Below are 27,728 nucleotides of genomic sequence, written 5' to 3'. Positions count from 1 at the left end.
AACATTCACTTCAAGTAATACATCTGGCACTAAATTCCATGTTTTTGTGACTCTTTGGGTAAAGGCATTGCTTCCGAATTCCTACCTAATTTCCTAGTAACCATCAAACTGTTGGTCTCGAGTTATACTGTATCCAAGTGGAAACATTTATCCCATCTAATCTTCCAAAATAAAATAATTTACAAGGTAATGGAAATTAGATAGGGGTGGGAGACTCCTCTATTGCCGCTGAGAATGTTCTTCTGTTCCGACGTCAGAGTTCTAATCATCCCGGCGAGATGGCCTGAACATTGGGCCGCCGTGGCGGTGACTGCAGAGGCTCAAAGGCGCCGACCACGGGTGAACAGAGAGGAATACTGAACTTTATTTCCTTCCCTCACAGTGGGAAACGTTGATTCTGCGTTGTGGGGATGTTCAAGTTAAATTCTGTCGTGTGTTGTGTTCTTTTTATTCGTATGGCTGTATGGTAACTCAAATCTCACTGCACCAATTGGTACATGTGACAATAAATATAAACTTGAAATTAACATGGAACCTGAATGGACTCAAAGACCACCTTCCATGTACAAGCCATTCTGTGATTTTGGTTGTGGCAACATGCACAACTTTTACACCAGAGGAAGGAAACAAAGGTTGAGTGTGGAAAGGATGGAAGCAATCTGGATTAATGGTCAGAGCATAGAACTGGGAAGTGAAAAAGATCAGCCCATAAAACAAAGACCTAATTGGGCATCAGGGAACGATTAAGCAATTAATTCAGTGGAAAGAAAATCACCATTATATCCCAGAAAAGAACTGTGGGAAAATGTGAGACAGTTGAAGGAAATCACTGGAAGGGAGGTAACAAATATATTTAGATATGATAAGCAGGGAAGCCAAAGATAGCCCATGGAATAATATTATCAAAAAAGCATGACAATTACAGAAATATGCTCACTTGAAAATGTCATGCCAACTTCAATACAGTACTGTATAAAATAATGGGTGGTGTCATTTTATTGGCAGGACAATAAATTGAGGATATGTCTGCTTGTTCAGAAGGAGATCAGACTTTCAATACAATTCAAAGAGCAGGCAGCTTTTCCAATGTAACAGCTGGCATTCAAATTTCAACCAGACTCACTGTATAAATTAATTGGCCCCGTAGAGTGAATGTAAGGAGTTAGGGAAAGGCTGAAAAGAAGGGCCAAGGGTGTTAATCTCTAAATTACCCCTGGTGCCACCTGCTAGCAACAGTAGGAATATAAAGATAGGACAGATACATGTGTGCTTTAGGAATTGGTGCAGGGGGCAGGGATTCAGATTTTTGGATTATTGGGACTTCAGCAGAGGTGACTGACACGATGGACTGACTGCACCTGAACTGGAGGACGACCAATATCCTTGCAGATGAGTTGATCAGTGCTACTAGAGTGGCATAGGGGTGGGAACTGGACTATAAGGTGAGCAAATGGTAGGTAGAGTTTAGCTTATTATTGTCACGTGTACCAATTAAAAGACTATACATGATTACAGTCAAGCCATTCAGTGTACAGGTGTAGGATAAAGGGTGAAAGTTAATTGGATGGCGGTGGAGGCAGATATAATAGTGTAATTTAAGAGGCTTTTAAATAGGCTCATGGATATGTAGGGAATGAAGTGATAGGGATCATATGCAAGCAGATGAAATTAGTTTATTTAGGCATCATGTTCCACACAAAAAACATTCTGGATTGAAGAGCCTGTTCTTGTAATGTACTTTTCTTGGTTCCATGTACTGCATCATTTATCTTATTGGTAGACATACAATAATGGAGTAACTCAGCAGGACAGGCAGCATCTCTGGAGAGAAACGTGACGTTTCGGGTCAAGACCCTACTTCAGACAAGACTCATTTATCTCATTGTTGTTTATTGAGTCTGCTTGCACATAAATTGGCTGCAATGTTTGCTTCCAGTCTACCAATAACTAATCTTTCAAAAACTTAACATATGGAAGATGTACAAGCAAATATGTTTATTCTTAACATCTTAGCCAGATATACAAGTACAAACATTTAAAGAATCCAGCAACTTTGTATTTAAATTCTATCTAGAAACTGTGGTTCAGATATGGAATTTAAAAAAAAAAATTCAAATTAACCAAATATAACTCAAGACCTAAAGATGCTTGTTTAAAAAAAAAAAGGCAAAGTGTTGGAGTAACTCAGCAGGTCAGGCAGCATCTCTGGAGAACATTAAGAGCTGACGTTTCTGGTTGAGATCCTTGTTCTGATTGAATTCAAACCAAATACGAATGTTATGGGACACAAGCGACGTGCTCTTGCTGAAAACTCACAGGCTTTTCACAAAATAGCCTTGTATTTACACAGCAAATTAGAATGCAAATAATTCCACTATGTTTTAGATACCTGATTGCCATGTTAAAACTGTGCATATTGTGGAAAAGCATTGAATACTTGACAGAAAATGTGGTATTTTAGAGTTAAACAGTATCATGCAGAAATTATGCATTTGTTGACAGCATCAACAGATAGAGTCAGAGTGATACAGCATGGAAACAGGCCCTTCGGCCCTACTTGCACACACATGTTCCAGCGACACTAGTCTCATCTGCCAGCATTTGGGCCATATTCCTCCAAACCTGCCCTATCCATCTACCTGTCTAACTGCTTCTTAAATGTTGGAATAGTCCCTGTCTCAACTACCTTCTCTACAGCTTGTTCATACATCCACCACCCTTTGTGTGAAAAGGTTACCTGTCCTTTGCTCCATAGATGCTGCCTCACCCGCTGAGTTTCTCCACCATTTTTGTCTACAGAAGGTTGAAATGAAGTTTTGCAGTAAAAGGAAAATTTAATTTGTGATTAACTTTTGAGAAACTTCGGTGGGAAATCTGAAGCCTACCGGAGGTTTCTGAGTGTCAATGTTACAGCAGAGAAATTAGAAAATTCACCTAAATTGTATTTGCCACAGAAATAAATGACTGATATTTAACAACATTTCACTTAAAAGATGCAAATAAAATAAAATTTGGTGATTACTTTTTATAAAATTATCCAACAACAGACAAGATGGATCATATGTCACAAGGCCATGTGAAAGGAGCAGAATTGGGCCATTTGGCCCATCAAGACTACACCAACATTCAATCATGGCTGATCTATCTCTCCCTCCTTGCCCCATTCTCCTGACTTCTGCCCATAACCCCTTATCCCTGGTACTAATCAAGAATATCTCTCTGCCTTAAAAATATCCATTGACAGCGTCCATAGCCATCTGTGACAGAGAATTCCACAGATTCACTACCCTCGGAGTAAAGAAATTCCTTCTGCATTATAATAATAGATGTTCTACGAGCTTCTTCAGTCTAGTTTCTCCTAGGTGTCTAGACACCATTACTAATCAAGATTAAGGCATATGTTTAATTGTATGTCTTTCATCAAAAACATGATGGAATTAAATTCAAAGAAATTACACCGTGGATACATGATTTTACATTTATACAACTGATTTCAAAAGGTTTTTTTCCCCCGCCAATACTTTTGAGCATTCCATTCCCTGCCGATGATGTAATGATTTTGCAAACCCTTTAGCTGGAAATGAATCCCACGGCATTTTTAAGGCTGCACTGTGAGAGTACAGGCTAGTATTTTGTTTGGATAAAATGAATCAATTACATCAATTTTAACTATGCATGCAAATGATTTGGTATTTTTCATTCCTTTTGCATTAATTCATGTCCAAGGAAACAATGGGAAATCAAGAAAGAGATTGTAGGGTAGGGTGGATCCAGCAGTAGCAAACAGGTATGATGCAGAAGGAAAGGAAAATGTCCACCCGAGTTACTAATCATGAAAGAAAATAGCAAAAAAACCCATCCTAATAGATCCTCACAAAAGATTTTCTCACAAAAGGATTTCAACCTGGAACATCAACTCACTACTTCTATCTCCCCTCAACCTCTGGAGTGTTCAGAGTGTCTCCGAGGATCCTCCAGTGCTTCTACGCAGCGGCGGTGGAAAGCATCTTGTCCGTGAACATTACTATCTGGTTTGGGAATTGCTCTGCCAAGGACAAGAAGGCTCTGCAGAGAGTAGTGTGTTCGGCCGAACGCACTATGGGAACTTCACTCGCCCCCCTGCAGGAACTATACATCAGGAGGTGCAACTCCAGAGCAAATAAAATCATGGGAGACCCCTTCCACCCCTACAATGGACTGTTCCAGCTGCTACGGTCAGGCAAACGCCTCCGTTGCCATGCGGTGAGAACGGAGAGGTTGAGAAGGAGTTTCTTCCCTGAGGCAATTCGGACTGTAAACGCCTATCTCACCAGGGTCTAACTCTACTGGACGTTTTTCCTTCCATTATTTATTATGTAAAAGAATATGTGTGTTATGATTGTGTTTATAATTTGTTTGGTTGTTTTGTTGTTTGTCTTTTGCACAAAAGTCCGCGAGCATTGCCACTTTCATTTCACTGTACATCTCGTATGTGTATGTGACAAATAAACTTGACTTGACTTGAGAAAGCAATCCAAGTCTGTCAATCCTTTCCTTGCAAACGTAATCCAGGCATCATTTTGTTAAGTAGTACTAAAAAAAAAATATTTGTAGATATATAGGTGTGCCCTTACATTTTGGTACAATCCAGAGAACATTAGACACGTCTTGATGGAAATGGAGATAACAACATTTGATAGCAGGGTGTGTGGAGGATAAAGGAATGGGAAATGGGAATAGCATTATTCACATTAGCACTCTTTTCCAGTGTTAGAAACTATGTTCTTTGAAGTTAGTAATGTCAGCAGTACATTTCAAAAATGATTTGGTGTTGACATTTACTGAACAGCATATTTACTGTCCAACTATAGAAATTATGGATTATCAAATATCAAATTACTGCCATATATCACTTGCACAATTCTCATAGTTTGGACCCTTAGGTTGGTGGTATTGCACACAATGCAATTAAGATTGTGAAGCTGTTGAAAAGGTTAAATTATGCAAAGCCAATGTACAAGAAAAAAAGCTCAGTTTGACTGGGAAAATCTGACTTCACATTAAGCATCTTTAAAAAAGACTTATGGCAAGTATAAAACATAATAAAAAAAACTCAATGTCAGGCATTATTTATGGAAAAAAAGATAAAGTGTAGATGAAGTAACTCAGCAAGTCAGGCAGCATCAATGGAGAACATGGATTGGTGATGTTTCGGGTCAAGACCCTTCTTCAGTCTGCTCTCCAGGGATGCTCGCTGACCTGCTGTTCCTCCAGCACTTTGTGTGCCTTTCTGTAAACCAGCATCTGCAATTTCATGATTCAAGGATCTGTTTCCAAAGGTCAAGAGATGTCAGTCTAGAGTCAAGCGTTTCATTGCCATAAGTACCAACAACTGAATGACAACATTCTTACTGCAGCAGCATAAAAAGCCTGCATACACAATACTGTTACAAAACATAATAAATTATGTGTAGTAACATAAAATATACTACTACAAATATTTAATTCTGATGACACTTTTAATTAAAAGGTAGCATTAACAAAATATACCATATTATAATTTCTTACCTTCCTAAACTTTTCAAGATGCTTATACATATCAGGATCCAGCTCCTGAGAAATATCTTTCATCCACAGTAATGCTCCCCGGTATTCTGTGCGAGACTGTTCCATTCTATTCACGGTCAGCCAGGTGTCAGAAATGGCACGGTACCTGAATGTTTCCACTTCCTGGTACAGTCGACATAAAGGACTACGGAGTGCTAGTCTGCGTCAGAAAAACTCAAGCAGCTATATATTTTATAAACAACCCATTTCACCCATGTATCCCGAATTACTAGAACCCAATTACTTGGCATGAGAGTGTTTAAGAAGGAACTGTAGATGCTGGAAAATCGAAGGTACACAACAATGCTGGAGAAACTCAGCGGGTGCAGCAGCATCTATGGAGCGAAGGATATAGGCAATGTTTCGGGCCTAAACCCTTCCTCAGACATGGGGGGGGGGGGGGGGGGGGGGGGGGGGGGGGAAGAAAGGGGGGGGGTGGGGGGGGGGGGGGGGGGGAAAAAGAAAAAGGAGGAGGAGCCAGAGGGCTGAGGGATGAGAGGAGACAGCCCGAGGGATGAGAGGAGACAGCCCGAGGGCTGAGGAAGGGGAGGAGACAGCAAGGGCTAGCAAAATTGGGAGAATTCAATGTTCATGCCCCCAGGATGCAGACTCCCCAAGCGGAATACGAGGTGCTGTTCCTCCAATTTCCGGTGTTGCTCACTCTGGCCGTGGAGGAGACCTTGGCATGAGAATTGGATTGATGGGACAAACATTAAAGTTGGGGGTGGGGTAAGGAGGGAGTGTACAATTGGAAGCAAGTCTACATGAAAAAAATGAGGGGGGAAATCTGCTATCAGTTTGAATTAATGTGATTTAAAAAAACAGGTTGGGAGAAGTGAAATGCAGGTTCAATGAGACAAGTAATGTATATTTTTAATCCAAGGCATCAATTACTGATAAAGGAGAAAAGGACATTTAAACAAAATATACAATTAACGAGTAATTCTATAGTATTCATAGTTATAACAGCAGGAACCTCCACTTCACGGTAGCAAATGTAAAAGGATTCCAAAATAACATTGCTAAGATAAATGAACTAAAGAAAATTGTTAGCAACCATTGCATTCTGCATTGTTGGAGCCAAATTCTCCTCTGCTACTATCCTATGACAGTATCCTCCTGCAGAGCTCGCTGTGCATATGTCCAAGTTTTTTGAGCTTCACTGGACACCCAAAAAGAGATTAAAAATGGAAGCATTGGGAGTAAGCCAACTGGCTCTTCCCGATGAAGTCAAGCAGCAGTGGACCGATTTCCAGCAGTTCACTAGCGGGTTGGATCTGCCGAGTTCCAGCGACTCCATTCATTACAGAATTACAGCTGAATGAGAGAAAGAGCAAAGATTGGGAATTGCAATTTCCGTGAATTAAATTTTTTTTTCCTAATGCAATTCATTTTAAGTATTAACAGCAAGTTAGTATTTTAAACAAATAGCATAATTAGTTTGTTTTTTAATATTTTGCGAATATTAGTCACTCACCAATATTCATAATTTCCTGGGAACCTGGAGTAGCCGGCTGCCAATTCTCATACATTTCCTTGTATGAGACTTGATCAAGACCCATCTCGTGATGTCATGCATGATCTGTCGGCTCTATACTGAGCCAGATCAGAGACATATGGAGGCAAAGCTGTTGCTGGAAGGAATGTGTGCACTCACTCCTCGTGAACAAAGGAGTGATTAATGGGGGATGCTATTCTCTTCCCTAGAAGTCCAGCAAAGTAGTCAAATAACATTAGGTGCAAATGACGAAGCATTTTACAATAAAAGCAATTGATTTGGAATCCTTAAAACTCAATTAAAAACTCATTAGGAATCCATGAAAAATACTGAGACCTGCAGTTACCATTATTAGTTTCAGATAAATGTGCATTTCTCACATTATGCCTTCCTTATCATATTCATTGCAATGGACCACTGGACAGGTAAGAGGCCTTTGGCAACATGCACATGAAGGGAAGAGGTAAATATTAAAATATTAGATTTATTGTCTTCACTAGCAAGCAGATAGATTGGAACTTTAGTGCATGTAAATAATAATTGTGTCAAATATGCTGCCTATAATTGATATCTTTCCACTTGCCTGTGTCCGGTGCCATCGGCTTATCTTACGATAAATATGGCATTTATTTGAATACCTTTGTTGCGAGGAGAAGCATAGTGCCTTTCCAGTTGCTTGCATCATTTTTCCTGCTCTGGTTTTATCCTGTGAACCCTGGGATCTGAGAAATCGGCCCAATTCATTTTCTTCCTGAGACAAAACTGAAAAGGAAAGATATGTTAAAAATAGTATTGCCATACTAAGAAATGCTTTGAGAATGGGTAACCCAGGATACACTGACAAAGGTGTCGAACAAGTTGAACGCTTGTGAATGACTGATATTCACAAAAATACTGGTAAAAATGAAATTTCTGGCTTTATTTTTCCCAGAAGGAAATGTCAAAGTCTAGAGGCCGTAGTTTTAAGGGAAATGGAGCAAAGTTTACAGGAGACGTGGAGGGTAAAGTTTTTGTTTCAACACAGATGGTGCCTGGAACGCACTGTCAGAGCTGGTGGTGGAAGCAGATGATAGTGGCATTTAAGAGGCTTTTAGATAGGCATATGGATATGCAGGGAATGGAGGGATATGCATTACATGCAGGCAGATGAGATTAGTTTATCTTGGCATCATGGTCAGCACAGGCATTGTGGGCCAAAGGGCCTGATCCTACACTGTACTTTTCCAGGTTCTAATTTTCCAAGCTGCAGGTCACTAAAATGTAAAACAAAATTAAAACATATTAAAAATAACCAACTACTCTTTTACTCAATTAGCTTATAAGTTAATATAACCAAATCTTGCCAGTCGCTACTTTTCCTTACATTGTTCTTCCCTTTATCTGTATCCATGACATCCAGTATTTGTCAAACCAACTATTTTAAGACAGAGGTTGCATTTCTGTCTACTATGTTTTCAGTAGCGAAAGGTTCCTGTGTTCAAGGAACTTTCAATAAATAGAGCAACTTCCTGAAGTATTATCATCCCAACTAATGACTCAAGAAAATTATGCTTTACAAACTCTTTATAAGAAAGGAGGCCAAGCAGCCTCTCCCCCCAAAAATAATCAAACCTCCCCTCATACAGTGCCATTAAGTGCAATCTTAGCATGTTTAAAAATAACACTAAACACAGTCTTTCTTCTGTTTATGAAATGTCAGAATTAACTTGGAAGGTATATACACCACTTGGGCCAATTCTGAATAATGCAGAATTCTCCCAGGTTTAATCACTGTCCACTGCAGTCATGTGTAGCCAACTAGACAAGGAATGGGATTCAAATATATTGGCCAAAGTTATCCTCGACTGACAAAGAAAAATTACAAGCTAATTTCTAGTGTAGTGGCCTGGTCAAGGTCAGGAAAAGACCAGACGCCAGGTGGATTCAAAAATAAGCTTTTTAATCCAACAGTCAGAGTACACACCACAACACCTTCGAGAGAACCCCTGACAGCATCGTCGGGAAACCCCATGGCAGACCAACGCCCCTGTCCCTCAATCGGCGAGGGGGATGATCCAAGGAGTGGCCTACCCACCAGGGACCGCCACAGGACCCCCCCCAAGTACCCGAGGTACGAAACGGACAGGAGGGCGTACACGGCGGCCAGCCCGGATGCACACAACGCTCGGCCCCGGAACAGGCGACGGATCAACAAGTGCGGGGGACGAAGTAGCCAGAGGAGGAGGTACCCTAGACAGAGGCCGCCCTCGCTTACGGGGCAGCGCTACCAGCGCCGGCCGATCGATATCAATATGTGCTGGCTTCAACCGTGCAACTGAAACAGTCTCACGCCAACCCCCCATGTCCAGGACGAACGTCGACGAGCCATGTTCCAAGACCCGAAAGGGACCAGTCAGGGCACCCTTAAGCTGTCGGTGAAAACGCTCCACTAGGCCGTTCGACTGCGGGTGGTACGCCGTCGTGTGGTGCAGACGAACACCCAGGAGGCATGCCATGGCCGACCACAGCTCTGACGTGAACTGAAGCCCCCGGTCGGAAGTTATGTCCAGTGGAACCCCGAACCGGGCGGTCCAGTGCGCCAACAATGCTCAAGCACAGGTGGTTGTTGCGGAATTCTGTAGCGGAATGGCTTCAGGCCACCGCGTGAAGCGGTCCACAACGGTGAATAGATATGTTATGCCCTGGGATGACGGCAGCGGCCCCACGATGTCCACGTGAATGTGGTCGAAACGTTTCTGAGGAATGGGGAACTCCTGCAACGGCGCGTGGACGTGTCGTTGCACCTTGGCGGTCTGGCACGGGATGCAAGTGCGCGCTCAATGTCCAACCTCCTTCCGCAGCCCGTGCCACATAAAGCGGGAGGCTACCAGGGCTGTTGTCACCCTGATGGAGGGATGCCCACCCAGGCGATGGGGACGATGGGTCATGGAACTCCAGAGGAGACATCGCACAGCAGCGTGGTACCCCCAGGACTACAGACAACGTCCTCAACTGCAGGCCCGAAACCGCCGTACGATAGGCGGCCATCTCCTCGTTGACAAGCTGAGCGGCTGCCAGGGCGGAATAGTTGATCCCCTCACCGACTTGGAGAACCGTGTGGACTGCAGGTCTTGATAAGGCATCGGCCACCCTGTTGAATTTGCCCTCGACGAACCGGATGGAGGTGCTGTACTCGGACACATACGCCAACTGCCTCTGCTGCTGGGCAGACCACGGGTCTGATACCTTGGCGAACGCGAAGGTTAGCGGCTTGTGGTCCGTGAATGCAGTAAATGGTCTCCCCTCCAGAAAATAGCGGAAATGATGTACGGCGAGATACAGGGCAAGGAGCTCACGGTCGAAGGCGCTGTAACGACGCTGAGGACCACTGAGATGCCTGCTGAAGAAGGCAAGTGGCCGCCAGCAACCCTCAACGAGCTGCTCTAACACTGCCCCAACCGCAACCTCAGAAGCATCCACCGTCAAGGCGGTCATGGCATCCTCTCGTGGGTGGACGAGCACTGTGGCCTCAGCCAGTGCCTGTTTAGCCCTCTCGAATGCCGCTGTTGCTTCCATGGACCAATCAACCTCCCTGCAATGACCAGCAATCAGGTGGAAAAGCGGACGCATGACTGCGGCCGCTGACGGCAGGAAGCGGTGATAGAAAGTGACCATCTCCACGAATTCCTGCAGGCCCCTAACTGTGCTCGGACGGGGGAACCTGCGGATCGCCTCCACCCTGGTCGGCAGAGGCACCACCCCTTGTGCAGTCACGCGGTGGCCGAGGAAGTCGATAGCCGTTACCCCGAAACGGCACTTGGACGTGTTGATAGCCAAACCGAAATCGCTGAGGCGCTGACACAGTTGACGGAGGTGGATGCAGTACTCCTGTCGCGAGCGACTGGCCACCAGAATGTCGTCCAGGTACACAAAGACAAAGTCCAATCCGCGGCACACGCAGTCCATAAGCCGCTGAAAGGCCTGCACGGCGTTCTTCAACCCAAACGGCATCCGCACAAATTCGAATAGACCAAATGGTGTAATAATGCCCGTCTTCGGGATATCATCGGGGCGGACCGGAATTTGATTGTACCCTCGCACGAGGTCCACCTTGGAGAATACGGATGCTCCGGCCAGATGGGCATTGAATTCCTGAATGTGCAGGACCGGATACCTGTCGGCGACGGTCGCATCATTCAGGCGACGGTAATCCCCACACGGGCGCCAGCCCCCGTTCTTCTTAGGGACCATGTGGAGCGGTGAGGCCCATGGCCTATCGGAGGGACGCACGATGCCCATCGCCTCCATCTGGCGGAACTCTTCCCGAGCTAGACGGAGCTTGTCTGGGGCGAGACGACGTGCCCGGGCGTGCACAGGCGGGCCAGTAGTGGGGATATGGGGCTCCACCCCGTGCTTGGGGGTGGAAGTGGGGTTCGAGAATGCCGGGAAAATCTGCCAGGATGCGCGCGAAAGTCGCATCCACGGATGACGGGGCCATCAGGGTGTACTACAGTATCACCAGTACGGAGGAAGACCGGCTCCAGCGTGACAGAGTGCATCAGGCGTCGCCGCTTGACATCCACGAGCAGTGAATGGGCTCGAAGGAAGTCGACGCCCAGCAGCGGTTGGGAAACGTCTGCAATGACGAACCTCCACGAAAACGAGTTGCGGCCAAAGTTGAGGGGGATGGTGCGAAACCCGTAGGTGCGAATAGCACTCCCGTTGGCCGCGTTGAGGAGGGAGCCTTGTTTGCCCGCATGGTTGTCGGCGATGGAGGGAGGCAGAACACTCACTTCCGCACCAGTGTCGACGAGGAAACGTCCCCCACTGCGGCGATCCCATGCGAAAACGCGATGAATCGTGCCAGCTGCCATAGGAATCACTGACAACCGGCCCTTTAGTTTCCCGAGAACGAACAGTGTGGGCGACAAAGCCTGGCTGCAGCTCCCCAGCGGCGATGGTAACAGCACCAACCAACTTTGCTAGCGTCTGGTTGAACTGCAGGCGAATTAGGCTGGTTTGGGCGCCAGTGACCTCTGCTGGCGTCTGGTGAAACTGCAAGCCAATTTGGCTGGTTTGAACGTCAGCGACCTCTGATGGCATTGGTTTGAACTGCAGGCTGTCCGTGCTGGAAGGACGTGCCTGCTGTTGAATGCGCAAAGGCCGCCGGATTTTGCCGCGGGGGCCGACTGGGAGCAGTGGAGGCGCGGTGGATGGCGGTCCCGACCTGCTCCGAGTCTCCAAAACGCCTCGGGAAGGACGTCCACTGCTTCCAGGTTGTGATGGTGAGAATTCCACAGCTCGTCGGCTTGTTCACCCAGCGCCCGCATGTCGGTAAACGGATCCCTGGCGAGCTGCATGCGAATGTCGGGAGGCAGCTGCTGCAGGTAGGCATATTTAAATTAAAAACACGGCTCATGGTCCCCCATTAGGGTGAGCATGTCTTCCAGGAGGGCAGACGGCCGGCGGTCGTCCCGGGCCGTCCAATCTGAAAATGCGAGCTGCCCGCTCGGCGTCACCCAGGCCAAACCTCCTGATGAGAAATGCTTTAAGGTCAGTATATTTATTTGTTACCGGGGGGGCCCTGAGGAAAGGCTTAACTCGCCTCGCTGTTAGTTGGTCAAGCGAGCCAACCACGTAATAGTACTTAGTCTCTTCCTGCGTGATACCTCTCACAGCAAACTGTGCCTCTGCCTGCTGGAACCAGGTTTTGGGCTCTTCGGTCCACAGAGTTGGGAGCTTCAGCGCATGCTTCAGCGTTATCATCCATCACGATGCGTGATGAACAACGCGGGGTCACCAGTGTAGTGGCCTGGTCAAGGTCAGGAAAAGACCAGACGCCAGGCGGATTCAAAAAGAAGCTTTTTAATCCAACAGTCAGAGTACACACCACGACACCCTTGTCAGAACCCTTGACAGTGTCGTCGGGAAACCCCGTGGCAGACCAACACCCCTGTCCCTCAATCGGCGAGGGGGATGATCCAAGGAGTGGCCTACCCCCCAGGGACCGCCACACTATCCCCATTTGTTATCCACAGATCTGCCTTTGTGTAGGGAAACAGCCATGGGCAAAGACTGTACTGGACTCAATTAAGATGCTTTCCTCTGAGAAAATAGCATGTTGATACTTAAATGTAGAAGAATGACATTTTGAGATGCGATACTTAAGCTTCTGTCCTGGTAATCACCATTCAGAGATAAACTGAGACGTAAAAATGGGGCAAAATATAATGATCTGATTACTTGGCATAATGTTTTGTGATCTAGCATTGATTAAAGTCTGTGAAGTATGTATGTTCCCTGTGGATCTCTCTGGATGTTTTGGTTTCCTCTCATGTTAAATCGAGATGCTGGTTGCCAGGTTTATTTTGCAATGTAAATGACTCGTATATGTGTAGTGGGAAATTGTATGAGAACAGATTATGGGAACATTTATTTGGGAAATAGCATTACTGAGAATATAACCATATAACTATTACAGCACGGAAACAGGCCATCTCGGCCCTTCTAGTCCGTGCCGAACACTTATTCTCCCCTAGTCCCATCTACCTGCACTCAGACCATAACCCTCCATTCCTTTCCCGTCCATATAACTATCCAATTTATTTTTAAATGATAAAATCGAACCTGCCTCCACCACTTCCACTGGAATCTCATTCCACCCAGCTACCACACTCCGAGTAAAGAAGTTCCCCCTCATGTTACCCCTAAACTTCTGTCTCTTAATTCTCAAGTCATGTCCTCTTGTTTGAATCTTCCCTACTCTCAATGGGAAAAGCTTATCCACGTAACTCTGTCTATCCCTCTCATCATTTTAAAGACCTCTAATCAAGTCCCCCCTTAACCTTCTGCGCTCCAAAGAATAAAGACCTAACTTGTTCAACCTTTCTCTGTAACTTAGTTGTTGAAAACCAGGCATCATTCTAGTAAATCTCCTCTGTACTCTCTCTATTTTGTTGACATCCTTCCTATAATTAGGCGACCAAAATTGTACACCATACTCCAGATTTGGCCTCAGTGTGGAGGGCTGCAATGGATTCTGGGTTGAATTATCTCCTTCCATATTGCTACGGAAAAATGAGCATAAATTACATAGATGGTCATGGTGGAAACATGTTATTTGCAACTTCATGGCTTTAAACAGATGAACCTTTTGTAGTTACAATGAAACTTCCATCCTGGATTTCCCTTCACAACCCAAAATGGATCAGACTAAATATGGAAGGGAATTAGTCACTGCTTACTGCCCTAAGATTATTTGATTTCAATTACTTCCTACCATTACCAACATCTCTCCCACTCAACCTCACCACAACTACCCAGAATTGCTACTGGCTGTCTTTCTCAAGCAATAACATACAACCATAGTCAGGTAGCAGATTGAGCCAGTGGCCCAGCCCATCGTTTCCCAATCAGCCTCGCTTTTACCACAGTAATGAGCTACTATAATGTGATCCGAGCTACTATAATGTGACTCCCGGAGTAAGGTTAAAACTATTCTGGAAGGCAGGCATGACCAAAGCAGTAGTGAGGCTGACGAGAATGTTGAAGCAAATGCAGAAGTTAAAGAGACCATGTTCAGTAGACAGAACAGGCAGGAGCTCGGGGAACATCTGATGACTTAAATTGCATTTCTTTCAACTCAGGGCATAGTTAGGGAAGAAGCTACATCCCTCTTAGAGGAGTTGTTTTGTCTTTACATTGTGCAAAACACAATCTTCTTTCTTGTAGAATGTGTGTTAATACATGTATAATCTATGGTTGGTATGCTGTACGAGACTACATCCCTGTGATGCTGCTGCAAACACTATTTTCATTGTACCTGTAGCCTACCATACTTGTCCATATGTTAATAAACTTGACTAAACTCTACTCAAGGAACATGGAAGTGGGTTACCATAGCAATCACAGAAATGTAGCAGAGGGAGAGACAGAAATGGCAGCTCACTGATCCGGGGTACAAATGCCACAGCATGAACAGAATTTGAGGGAAGCGAGGAGGTGGAATTTTGATTTTGATTTGGGAGAACATCATGATGGTACTTAGGAAGAATATTCCTGGGGTACCATCCGGTGAGGCTATCTGGATAGAATTGGGAAATAAGGGATAGATTGCTTTGATGGGATTGCACAATGGAACTCAATAGTCAGTGGGTGTAACACAGGTCGTCACAAGAATGATAGGGTTGTATTAATGGGAGATTTTAACTTTCTAAATATCAACCATATCCAAGGCATGGAGATCAAGGAGTAAAGGTATATAGTTGTAAGAAGGTGGCAACAATGGTTGACAGGATGGTGAAGGCAGCATTTGGCTCACTTGCCTTTATTGGTCAGAGTATTGATTATGTCATTGATTATAGCAGCTGGGATGTCATGTTACCGCATTACCAAATAGTGAAAGTCTGGGATACAGTGGATGTGAAAGGAAGTTTCTAATAGCTGAAGAGTCTAGAACCAGAGGATAGTCTCAGAATAGGACACACCTTTAGAAAGATGATGAGAAATGTATTTAGTCAGAAGGTGGTGAATCTGTGGAAATCAGTGCCATAGACGGCTGTGGAGGCCAAATAATTGGGTGGAGGGAGAAGGCGGCGGATGCTGGCAAATGACGATGATAAGAACACCCGGGATTGGGGGGGGGGGGGGGGGGGGGGGGGGGGGGGGGGGGTGGGGGGGGGGGGGGTGGGGGGGGGGGGGGGGGGGGGGGGGGGAGATCCTCCCCGCCCTCAAACTTAGCTGAAGAGGGCCGTGCAAGGAGATGAATGACAGTTTGCGAGATGACCGGAATGGTGGCGCCAACTGCAATGAGCCTTTGCGGCCAGATACAGCTGGGACTGTAAAATTGGGCCATAATAGTGCTTGTTGCATACAGACTCAGTGTTATTCTGTACATTCTGTAATAATTGATGGATTGTGCTTATGAGTGATGATAATCTTGATGAGTTACTACAGTATTTCACTGTACCTTGGTACACACGACAATAAACAAACAATTGAACTTGGCCTGTGCACTTGCTGCATGACTGCAGGGAATGCCTCATAACATGCAAGACAATTTCTCAGTAATAATGTCCTTTCCCCCAATCATTAATTTTTCACAAATCTCAGTGTCAGCAGATTTCATTAATTAAAAAAAAGATTTAGTTCACAAGGTACTTCTGCCCTTTCGAGTGGCTCCATGCCTCCTGGCTGCAATATTCCATCATCACAAATGCTGGCCAAGTCTTGCTGTGAGGATCTGTGCCAGGAACTGACTTCCCACATTCAATGCCCCCAACCTCATGAAGAAAGCCAAGGGCTTTAGAAAATTAAGCAGCAACTCCATACAAATTTTGCACCAGACAAAACCTGCACAAAACTGGAGCTGATGTACAGCACAGCCATGACCTGCAATAACTGGAAAACTCCCTGGACTTAATGAGCTTTTGTTCCCAATGAGGTTTGTTTCTAAACTACTGATTTTATTGAATGACATTAATAAAATCTAACTTTCACAAACATTTTTGAAAACTTTATTTGTAATATTCAATTCTACATCTAATGACAAGGTAGTAAAAACTGGAAAGACTGCCAATAAGATTTGAGAATTTTGCCAGCAGTCAAGCATTTGAGTAATAAGGAGAATTTGGCTGGGTCATTGTTCCTCGGAGCATAAGAGACTGAGGGGTGAACTTAGAGGAGCATAAAATCATGAGGAACATGGATAATGGGAATTTGCAGTCCTTTTCACAGGGAAGGAGAATCAACAATCAGAAGGCATAGGTTTATGGTCAGTGGCCCATTCTTAGCCACGTGACCAAAAATATGAAAGATTGTGGAATACATCTTTTAAATTTGAAAACATTACAGCTATGTTTTGTACTATATATATGATTCATATATTTTTTTAAGTTTATCAAGTGAAATGTATGTTTTGCTGACAATGTTTGTTTAGGGTCAGAGGTCAAATATGACTGGTCACGGGTGTGACCTCAAGGAAGCATTTTTTTCCATAAGTTTTATCTTACAAACTCTTACGAATTTTAAAAAGCTAGCATGTTCATATCTTTAGCAGAAATATACAGGAAGGAAAATAGCAGTGAATAAGATTAATCTCTTACAAGAATAAGCGAGTTCGGTATTCCGACTGCGCAAGCCCAGGTCATAGGTCACAAGCGAAAAACAGTCTCGGCAACAGCGGTGCTGCATTGTGTGCAGGCCTGCGTTTCGTCCGTGGTCAGGCCCGGATCTCCGTCGCTGCGGGTGCTGTCGAGTTGCTGCTGGGCCGTCACCACCCCGGTGTCCCGTACCTGTCCGAAGGTGGCTGAGGTGGGGCTACCCCGGACTTGCAGCCGGCGCTGCAGCCGCTGGCTCCTGCTTGGCTCTGCATGTCCCGCCGGGTTGGCCGGCAGCCCTCCACCTCCCTCCCCTCAGTCCGACACCAAGATCTTGCTGAAGATGGGCAGCCGCCGGCCCTTCTCGAAGATGGGCGACTTGGAGCCATTGCTGCTGGAGTCGTCCTGGTCAGAGAGAGAGTCTGCGGACGGGCTCCTGTTGGCCATGGGCAGGCCTGGCGCCCACTGGAGCTGCTGGTGCTGTTGGTGGTGCTGGCGGCAGCAGCAATCTCCTCCCCATCCCTTGCCCAGCCCCAAGCCCAGAGTCCGGGCCAGCTCCAACTCCAGGTCGGGGCTGAAGGACGTCCGCAGCACGGCCCAGTCAAGCGCCGGCTGGAGGAGGCTGAGCCCAGGCTGGCGCTCTGGCACAGGCGAGGCAGAGGCCCTCATTCCTCCACCGGGTTGTGGATGAAGTGGTAGCAGGGGCAGAAGCTGGTGGTGTGCAAGGTATGGCTTGTGCTTGGGGTGGAGGCTGAGGAAGCGCAGCTCGGCCAGGCCGTGGGCGAACTGGCATCTGTCGCGGTAGCGGCCCATTGGGGAGCGGGTTCCTCTGGAGTTGGAGCAGGGTTGGGCTGAAGTTGGCGTTTCTCTGCGCTGGCACTGGTCCTGGGATGGGGGGGGGGGGGGGGGGGGGGGGGGGGGAGGCAGGGACAGTCCAGTGGCGTTTCAGCAGCACTTGCTGTGCTGGGGCCACAAGTTCAATCCTGGCTGTGGATGAGGCGCGGTTCTGTGCGAGTGCTGCTGCCGAGAGCCGGTCCACTCTCACTCTCACCCTCACCCCCCCACCTCCGGTCTCCCACTCGCCCCCCTCTGACAAATACAAACTTGAAAAAAGACCCAAACTATACTCACTGAATCTACAGTGCTTTGTTCGATTTTTATTTATAGCTTTTGACCTTTGACAAATCCCATGATTCCTTGCATTTTTCGGAATATCGAACTCGCTTATTTTTTAATGTATTATTTTATGTGATGCCATTTGGTAACGTGTGTGACATTTTCAGAGCAGAAAATGGGCCAAACACAGGCAAATGGAACCATCTTAGATGGGCATCTTGGTTGGCGTGGATGAGTTGGATTTCCACACTGTATTACTCTATGATTCCAGTATTAGCAAGACCAACAAGCGCGTTGTTAAAATATTCTGTTAAATTGCGTGCATTAAATACATACAACAAATCCGTTTCTGATACTGTTCGATGACCTTCAGAAGTTCCATACATGTTCTTTGAATGGAATGGAATACCTAAACAGAATGAAAAAGCAGAACTAAAGTAATTGCATATACTGATGAAAAAGTTCAATACTTTTGGTGGGTCATTGGGGGGGGGGGGGGGGGGGGGGGGAATAACTTTAAACACCCATAATGGCAGCCAAGTCCCAAAATAAAGTTAACATCATTGTTCTGCAGAAGAATGACAGAAAACATGTTATAAATCCACATAAGCATCAACCCAAAGCCCCAACGTGACAGAAGACTCACTACACAGAAGTCTGTATGCATTCTGTTGAGAAACCTCTCAATCCAAACGTGTAGTTACCATTGGGATAGACCTTATAGATCTGTACAGTTGTCAGTGCCCAAATGAAATACCTGGCTATATGTGGTGGAGTCTAATGGTATATCTAAATAAAAAGTCTAGCATAGATATTAATAACTGGGAGGAGAAAAAAAATGCAATCATTGCCCTGAATGCTGTAATTAACCAAAGAATTTAACAGTCTTTTTATATTGTATAACGAGATGGCCTTCACTGAAGAAACAGAGATCCTCTCTCCTGTCAAGCTTCAAATTGTTGAACAAAAAAAATCCACAAATGTTGCAAATCTGAAATGAAACTAGAAAATGCCGGAAATACCTAGCGGGTTAAGCAGTATCGGTGCAATGAGAACAAGTTATTGATTTTAGATCTGGTTTCATGTTTTTAACCTCATCAGAACAGTAGCACAATGAATATGTTCCTAATTAAACATAGAACAGTGCAGCACAGGAACGGGCTCTTTGGCCCATAACTTTGGTGTCAAACACAATGCCAAGGTAATCTAATCTCCTCTGCCTTCATAATATCTATATTCCTCCATTTGAACCAGATATTTTTCCTCTTAAATAACGTTCTTCACTGTCCGCTATCACACTAATTTTGGTATCTTCTGACAACTTACTAATTATGCTAACTACATTCTTATCCAAATAGTTAATCTAGATGAAAAACATCAGTGACCACACCGATCCCTGTGACACTGCTGCTCACAAGTCTCCAATCCGAAGAATAACCTTCCGCTACTGCAAAGTTCAGGAAACGGGGCCAATGGGGAACTGGCAGAGACTATGATTGGGGGCATGGGGTAGATCAGCCATAATGATATTGAATGGCAGAGCAGGTTTTATGGGCATGGTGGCCAATTCCTGCTGCTTTTCATGATGTTCTTGCTGCACACATTTCCTTCAGTATTACTTAAAGAGCCTGTCTGAGCAGGCCGCTTCTCCTGGAGAGCAATGTGCACTGGCATGTTCTAGGGTACTACAAGGGCCCCAAACATGCACCTCTCCTATTTGAGGAAGATGCTGGAGTCAACTATAAAAAAGATGAAATAGCAGCACATTTGGATAGCAGTAACAGGATCAGTCTGAATCAGCATGGTTTTATGAAGGGGAAATTATGCTCGACTATTCTTCTGGAATTTTTTGAGGATATAACTAGGAAAATAGACAAGGGAGAGCCAGTGGATGTAGTGAATACAGAGAGTAGGGATTACTTTATGTGATGGGAGTAGGCAGACAGGAAACAAATAGTAGGGATTAACGGGTCCCTTTCAGAATGGCAGGCAGTGACTAGTGGGGTACCGCAAGGCTCTGTGTTGAGACCACAGCTATTTACAATATACATTAATGATTTAGATGAAGGGTTTAAAAGTAACATTTGCAAATTTGCAGATGACACAAAGCTGGGTGGCAGTGTGAACTATGAGGAAGATGCTATGAGAATGCAGGGTGACTTGGATAGGTTGGGTGAGTGGGCAGATGCCGTTTAATGTGAATAAATGTGAGGTTATCCACTTTGGAATACGAATGGAGCGACTGGACTTTTATACACTGGAATTTAGAGAGATGAGAGGGGACCTTATTGAAACATGTAAGATTATTAAGGGAAGTTGGACACCTCAGAGGCAGGAAACATGTTCCTGATGTTGGAGGAGTCCAGAACCAGGGGCCACAGTTTAGGAGTGAGGGGTAGGCCATTTAGAACAGAGATGAGGAGAAACCGTTTCATCCAGAGAGTTGTGAATCTGTGGAATTCTCTGTCACAGAAGGCAGTGGAGCCCAATTTTCTGGATGCTTTCAAGAGGGAGTTCAATAAAGCTCTTAAAGATCGCGGAGTGAAGGGATATGGGGAGAAGGCAGAAAAGGGGACAGATTGTGGATGATCAGCCATGATCACTGTGAAGGGCCGAAAAGCCTACTCCTGGACCCATTGTCTATTGACCCTGACCAATTGAAAAATCCTGGTCACTCCACAAAGTGAACTAAAAGAAACAGCATTTTTTAACCTGTTAAGAATAAAGACAAAGATAATTTATTAATAATGTTTGTGTTTGCATATGCACTTAAGTCATATACTACATGGCTGAATATCACACTGCTACCTTAATTTAATACTTAGCACTCTTTTGTAGTAAACTCCAGGGCGGCACTATGGTTTAGCAGTAGAGTTCCTGCCTTACAGCGCATGCAGCGCTGGACACCCAGGTTCCATCCAGACTATGGGTGCTGTCCGTATGGAGTTTGTACGTTCTCCCCGAGGGTCTTCTCTGAGATTTTCCAGTTTCCTCCCACACTCCAAAGACATACAGGTTTGTAGGTTAATTGGCTAGGTAGAAGTGTAAATGTCTCTAGTATGTGTAGGATAATGTTAATCTGCAGGGATCACTGTGGCGGCAGCAGCAGCAGCAGCGGAGACCTGACTCGGCACCGAAGCTGTAGCGGCGGCAGCGGAGGTTTGTGGCGAGGTTAATTTGGCGCCTAGAGGGAGAAGAGGGAAGAGCCAAAAATTGTTTTGCCTTCCAGTGATGTGTAGGTGGTGGATAAATGTTAATGGTGTTTTTGTCAGGGACTGCAGGGAAACAGAATTCGTTCAGACCGAAAGGTGTGGACTTCTAATCTAAAAGTGGGGACTGGGTGGGCTGGTGTTTCCACGCTGTATCTCTAAAACTAAAACACTAAAAACCTGTAGGTGGTACTGTCAATTAAAGAAAAAGATATTCCTTGGATATCAATGGCAGATATAATTTTGTATTAGATTAGCATGAGGATGATTTAAAATAACAAAACCACAATTAGGTTAGATTACTATTGTGCAGAAAGTATAATGACTTCAATAAGTGGGTTGTAATAAATACCAGAGGTGCTGCTTCGTTATATAAATTAAGAACTTGATAACTAACACCAAATGAGGGTTGATTTTGTGGGCAGCAAAGATGAAATTTTAACGATGGAATTGCTGCATTCCACGTGCTGAATTAAGGCCTAAAAGCAGAGTTTGGCGATGGATGGGGGGGCGAAGAAAATGCTACAAGAGCGCCATCTGGTGGTCACAGGCCGGAAGTAATTTTGAAATAAATAATGTGTAGGAAGGAACTGCAGATGCTGGTTTAAACCGAAGATACACAAAAAGCTAGAGTAACTAAGTGGGTCAGACAGCCGGGTCAGCATCTCTGGAGAAAAGGAATAGGTGACGTTTCGGGTTGAGATCCTTCTTCAGACTGAGAGTCAGGGGAAAGGGAAACGTGAGATAATGGTGATAGAGAGAGTTATAGAACAAATGAATGAAAGATATGCAAAAAAAGTAACAATGATAAAGGAAACATACCCTAATCTTCAATTCTGTGTTCTTTACTGAGGTGTTAAGATCCCCAACCTTTAATTTAAAAGCACCGTTATTCTGGTACATGCTAATTTAAAAATAAATGCTCTTAGATGAAATGCAATTGCAATTAACAAAGCAGTTTAGAAAAGAAGCAAAAAGTTTAAGTGAAACAAGAGCAATTCTTGATGTGCACATTATTTTGTGAGGTGACTTGTTCTTGTCTCCATTAATGCTGGGCTACTACATGCTTTAGACACATGGATAAGGTTATCAGCTCCATCCTGGTATGCTCCTACTCCTATTTTAAGTTACAGGCCTGAGATTCCCATAAATCAGTGATGAAATTGCACTTCTTTCCAGGAGGTGTTGAGCACATCCTGGAATCTTTTTGTCTTGTCCACCAGGTGATCTCTTCCCAGGATGAGCTCAGAATGGAGTGGGTTTCAGTAGTATGCAAACAGCATGGCCAAACATATCTGACTGAATAGAACTATAGCCTCAATACTGGTGATGTTGGCTCAGGATAGGACACTCACACATCAGCAATGAGATTACTATTTTATTGCTGTGGTACACCAGTTTCCTGGTGAACCAATGTGCAGCCTAGGCTAATAGCCGAGTCTCACGCTGCGAGTTGACACAAGAGGTACCCCGAGTTAAAACTCGTGGTAATAACGTACCATTAACGTACGGAACTCGTGGACACAACTTAGAGACTCGTGGCGCTAACAGCAGGTACTCGTGAAACTTCTCAACTCTTGCAAAAAATCAAACATGTTTAAAATTTTCCACGAGACAATTTTACTCTTGTGGTTAAGAATTAAAACATTTTAACTCATTGTAAGAACATAGTGGCCCATGCGTTTACCTTAGTGTATCATGAGTCTACCGTGGGAACTCTTTAACTCAGCGGGCAGGCAGCTGCAGATTGGTGCTCCCTTCAGTTTCCCAGCGACAATCACCTGCCATAACGCGAGAGAGATCATGCACTGTTGTAGGTCTCCTTTGCACGTCGGTGTTTCTGTCTTTCCCCACTCATTGTTGGCCCTATCTGTCACCACCCCCACCTACACCCCTCTGCTTCCCGGCCATGTGTGTGACCCCTTCCCTCCCCTCTCCAGCTCCCCGCCCATTGCACCGGCACGGGGGCTTCGCACCGTCTTCACGTCGGCGATGCCAGCAGGTCAGTGCCAGTCGCTCCGGGGCAGTCACTCCCTTCAGTTTCCCAGGGGGTCGGGACGGGACTGGAGTTGGGAGGGAATGGTGGGGGTGGGGGGGTTTAGGGTCTCAGTTGCTGCTGGCTGCGGGTCTCTGGATTCTCCGTGCTTGCAGTGGGCCTGGGTGGTCGGTGTCCCAACCCAGTCCCCCAACCCCCTGGGAACTGAAGGGAGCGCGACTGCCACGGAGCCGACTGGCACTGACCTGCTGGCGTGCCGCATGAAAACAGTGCAAAGCCCCCGCGCCCGTGCCATGGGCGGGGATCTGGAGAGGGGAGGGAAGGGGTCACAACATGGTCTTGACGTCTCCGGCCACTGCCCTGGACAGGAGCTGAGACTGGGAACTGTACCGCCCTTGCCCCCTTCCTCTGCAACTGCAAACAACCTATCTCCTGCTCACCTAACCCACCCACCTTTCCCTCCCAACTCCAGTCCCGTCCCGACCCCCTGGGAAACTGCAGGGAGCGACTGCCATGGAGCGACTGGCACTGACCTGCTGGCATCGCCGACATGAAAACAGTGCAAAGCCCCTGCGCCGGTGCAATGGGCGGGGAGCTGGAAAGGGGAGGGAAGGGGTCACACACATAGCCGGGAAGCAGAGGGGTGTAGGTGGGGGTGGTGACTACCTACTATTTACGTTAATCCCTACTATTTGTTTCCTGTCTGCCGACCAATTTTCTATCCATGTCAGCACTCTACCCCCAATACCATGTGCCCTAATGTTGCACACTAATCTCCTATGTGGGACCTTGTCAATGCTTTCTGAAAGTCCAGGTACACTACATCCACTGGCTCGCCCTTGTCCATTTTCCTAGTTACATCCTCAAAAAAATTCCAGAAGATTAGTCAAGCATGATTTCCATTTGGTAAATCCATGCTGACTCGGACCGATCCTGTTACCTATCCAAATGTGCAGCTATCTCATCTTTTATAATTGACTCCAGCATCTTACCCACCACTGATGTCAGGCTAACTGGTCTATAATTCCCTGTTTTCCCTCTCCTGTCTTTCTTAAAAACTGGCATAACATTAGCTACCCTCCAATCCACAGGAACTGATCCCGAGTCTATAGAACATTGGAATATTATCACCAATGCATCCACGATTTCAAGAGCCACTTCCTCTAGTACTCTGGGATGCAGACCATCAGGCCCTGGGGACCATCAGCCTTCAGTCTACCCAACACCGTTCCTGCCTAATGTAGATTTCCTTCAGTTCCTCCGTCACCCCAGATCCTCTGGCCACTACAATATCAGGAAGATTGTTTGTGTCCTCCTTTATATTCTTGGCTAGTTTACCTTCGTACCACATCTTTTTTTCCCCGTATTGTCTTTTTAGTTATCTTCTGTTGCTCTTTAAACATTACACAATCCTCTTGCTTCCCACTCATCTCTGCTACGTTGTACTTCTTCTCTTTTATTTTTATACTGTCCCTGATGTCCCTCGTCAGCCACGGTCGCCCCTTACTCCCCTTGGAATCTTTCTTCCTCCTAGGTATTAACTGATCCTGCACCTTCTGTATTATTCCTAAAAATACCTGCCATTGTTGTTCCACTGTCATCCCTGTATCTTTCCAGTCAACGTTGGCCAGCTCATTCCTCATGGCCCCATAGTCCCCTTTATTCAACTGTAAGACTGACATCTCCGATCCACCCTTCTCCCTCTCCAATTGTAGATTAAACCCAACCATATTATGGTCACTACCTCCTAATGGCTCATTAACCTCAAGTTCCTTTATCAAATCCGGTTCATTACATAACACTAAATCCAGAACATTGGCCGAGGGGCCTGTCTGGGTCCATCGAGCCAGGTCTGACATCAGCTGGGTTTCAAGGACAGGGCTTGGGCAGTTGGGAATGTCCAGTTCTCACAGATCTCCAGCTAGAACTCACTTCATTGCCACCAAGGCAGAGCATCAAAGCAAACAGGTTGTTAAAATCACCAGCTCGCCTTTAAGGATATTGGGTTGTTGTGGACGTTCCTAGTCCTGCCTCCACAGCTTTTGTTGGTTTTACAGGGAAAAAAAAGTATCATACAGCACAGCAAAATCTTTTCAGAAAGGGTAGGTAGGCCTGTTTGATCAATAACATAATTCCTGTATGTACAGAGGAATAACACCATATTGTATTGTAGAAGAGCTTAGACCTATTATCTAACATCCTCCAGTTTTTCATCATCACATCTGATGATTGATATAGAGGTAAGTAAGTAGGTTTATTGGCCAAGTATTCACATACAAGGAATTTGCCTTGGTGCTCCGCCCACAAGTAACAACATGACATACAGTGACAGTTACGAATGACTCGGAAAACACTAACCATTAATAATAATAGAACATTAATGATAAAACGCCATTGATTAAGCATGCGACCCAACTAAGGTTCACGTTGCACATGTTCTTCCTTCCTTCAAGAACATCAGAAACATAGAAGACATGATCATCAGCCAACATCATAAACTTTGCATCCTTGCTTTTAATTTCATCCCCTCGAGTGTAAAAAATATTTTTTACTTTTAAATGTCAAAAGTGCAGAGCCTTCTGCCTGCCTTCTGTCAGCACAAAGGGTGGAACCATTGAGGCTCCAGCATCAATTACATGGAACAGATAAAGTTTCCTTTGATAAACTAATATACCAGTGCAACATGCCAGATGTAGAATGATTTAGTATTAGGTGGTCTGAAGATTACTGGAAGCAGAAATGAAAAAACATTTTTTGTTTGAAGAGGAAAAGGCCTGATATTATTATGGGATTCTGAGAAAATGTTTGTGTACAGTTATGGTCTCTTAATCTGAGGAAAGCCATATTTGCCATAGAGGGAGTACAGAGACAGTGAAGAAAGCAAATGGTATGTTAGCATTCATAGCAAAAGGATTTGAGTATAAGAACAGGGAGGTTCTACAGCAGTTGTACAGGGGTCTTGGTGAGACCACACCTGAAGTATTGCATACAGTTTTGATCTCCTAATCTTAGGAAAGACATTCTTGCCATAGAGGGAGTACAGAGAAGGTTCACCAGACTGATTCCTGGGATGGCAGGACTTTCATATGAAGAAAGACCGGATAGACTCAGCTTGTACTCGCTAGTATTTAGAAGATTGAGGGGGGATCTTATAGAAACTTACAAAATTCTTAAGGGGTTGGACAGGCTAGATGCAGGGAGATTGTTCCCGATGTTGGGGAAGTCCAGAACAAGGGGTCACAGTTTAAGGATAAGGGGAAAGTCTTTTAGGACCGAGATGAGAAAAACTTTTTTCACACAGAGAGTGGTGAATCTCTGGAATTCTCTGCCACAGAAGGTAGTTGAGGCCAGTTCATTGACTATATTTAAGAGGGAGTTAGATGTGGCCCTTGTGGCTAAAGGGATCAGGGGGTATGGAGAGAAGGCATGTACAGGATAACGAGTTGGATGATCAGCCATGATCATATTGAATGGCGGTGCAGGCTCAAAGGGCCGAATGGCCTACTCCTGCACCTATTTTCTATGTTTAAACAAATTTATTTAAAGAAGTTCTTCAGCAGTAAAACTGCATCAGACCTTAGCCAATGTTTCCCTGCATGCCATGAAAAAGGTTGTGGGATTTCCACATGCCATAACATAAGGAAAGTACTACCCCAAAACAAGCAAGTGTCCAGACCTACTGATGGTTGGATAAAACAGTTGCCAGTCAGCATTATTGAGAATATGTAGCGAGACCAGGCAGGTTGAGTAAAGTAATTTTTATTAGCAATAAAAACGGAACAAAACCTTGTGCAATACGCGTGGCTGACTCAGCTAGCAAAAACAGCTCCTGTTGCTGGGAGTAGTGCTGACGATCTACATAAAAAGCCCTCGAACGAACCCCCGCGATCACGTGACCAAGCCGACCAATGACGAGGGTTCTGTCCTCCCGACCCCACCACTAGGTGCCGCTACAAACACTACTAGGTGCCGCTACAACTCCCTTAATATGAATTAGAGATTTGAAATCAACTCTATTCATATCCAATTGGGTCACCCAAAAATTACAATTGTCTTTCAATTACAAATATTTTATCGGTGACTTAAAGCAGCCAATACTCTCCTTGTTATTCACCAACTACATTTTAAAAACATCACAACACTCCAGTACTTGACCAGCTATATTGATTTCATTTTCTAAATTATAAAACTTTGGAAGTTCTGGTCCTTCTCAATTATTTGTATAGTTTTGCTCTGCCCAGCAACTT

The 27,728-nt window shown here is 45.1% G+C and overlaps 1 protein-coding gene across 6 annotated transcripts in view; it reads right to left on the bottom strand.

Moving 5' to 3' along the window:
* The window catches only part of ica1 (islet cell autoantigen 1), an 87,079-nt gene that overhangs the window by 46,237 nt on the left and 13,114 nt on the right, over positions 1 to 27,728 (bottom strand). For all 6 annotated transcript variants that reach the window (XM_055662078.1, XM_055662047.1, XM_055662056.1 and 3 more), the window contains 3 exons: positions 18,613 to 18,685; positions 7,723 to 7,846; positions 5,548 to 5,746 (listed from right to left, as the gene is read on the bottom strand). In XM_055662078.1, the coding sequence (XP_055518053.1) occupies positions 5,548 to 5,746; positions 7,723 to 7,846; positions 18,613 to 18,685 (396 nt within the window). The remainder of the gene's footprint in view (positions 1 to 5,547; positions 5,747 to 7,722; positions 7,847 to 18,612; positions 18,686 to 27,728) is intronic.

The sequence above is a fragment of the Leucoraja erinacea genome, chromosome 2, assembly GCF_028641065.1.
Source record: "Leucoraja erinacea ecotype New England chromosome 2, Leri_hhj_1, whole genome shotgun sequence".
Lineage (NCBI taxonomy): Eukaryota > Metazoa > Chordata > Chondrichthyes > Rajiformes > Rajidae > Leucoraja > Leucoraja erinaceus.
Note: the sequence above shows the minus strand (reverse complement) of the source record. Positions and strands in the feature narration are given on the sequence as shown.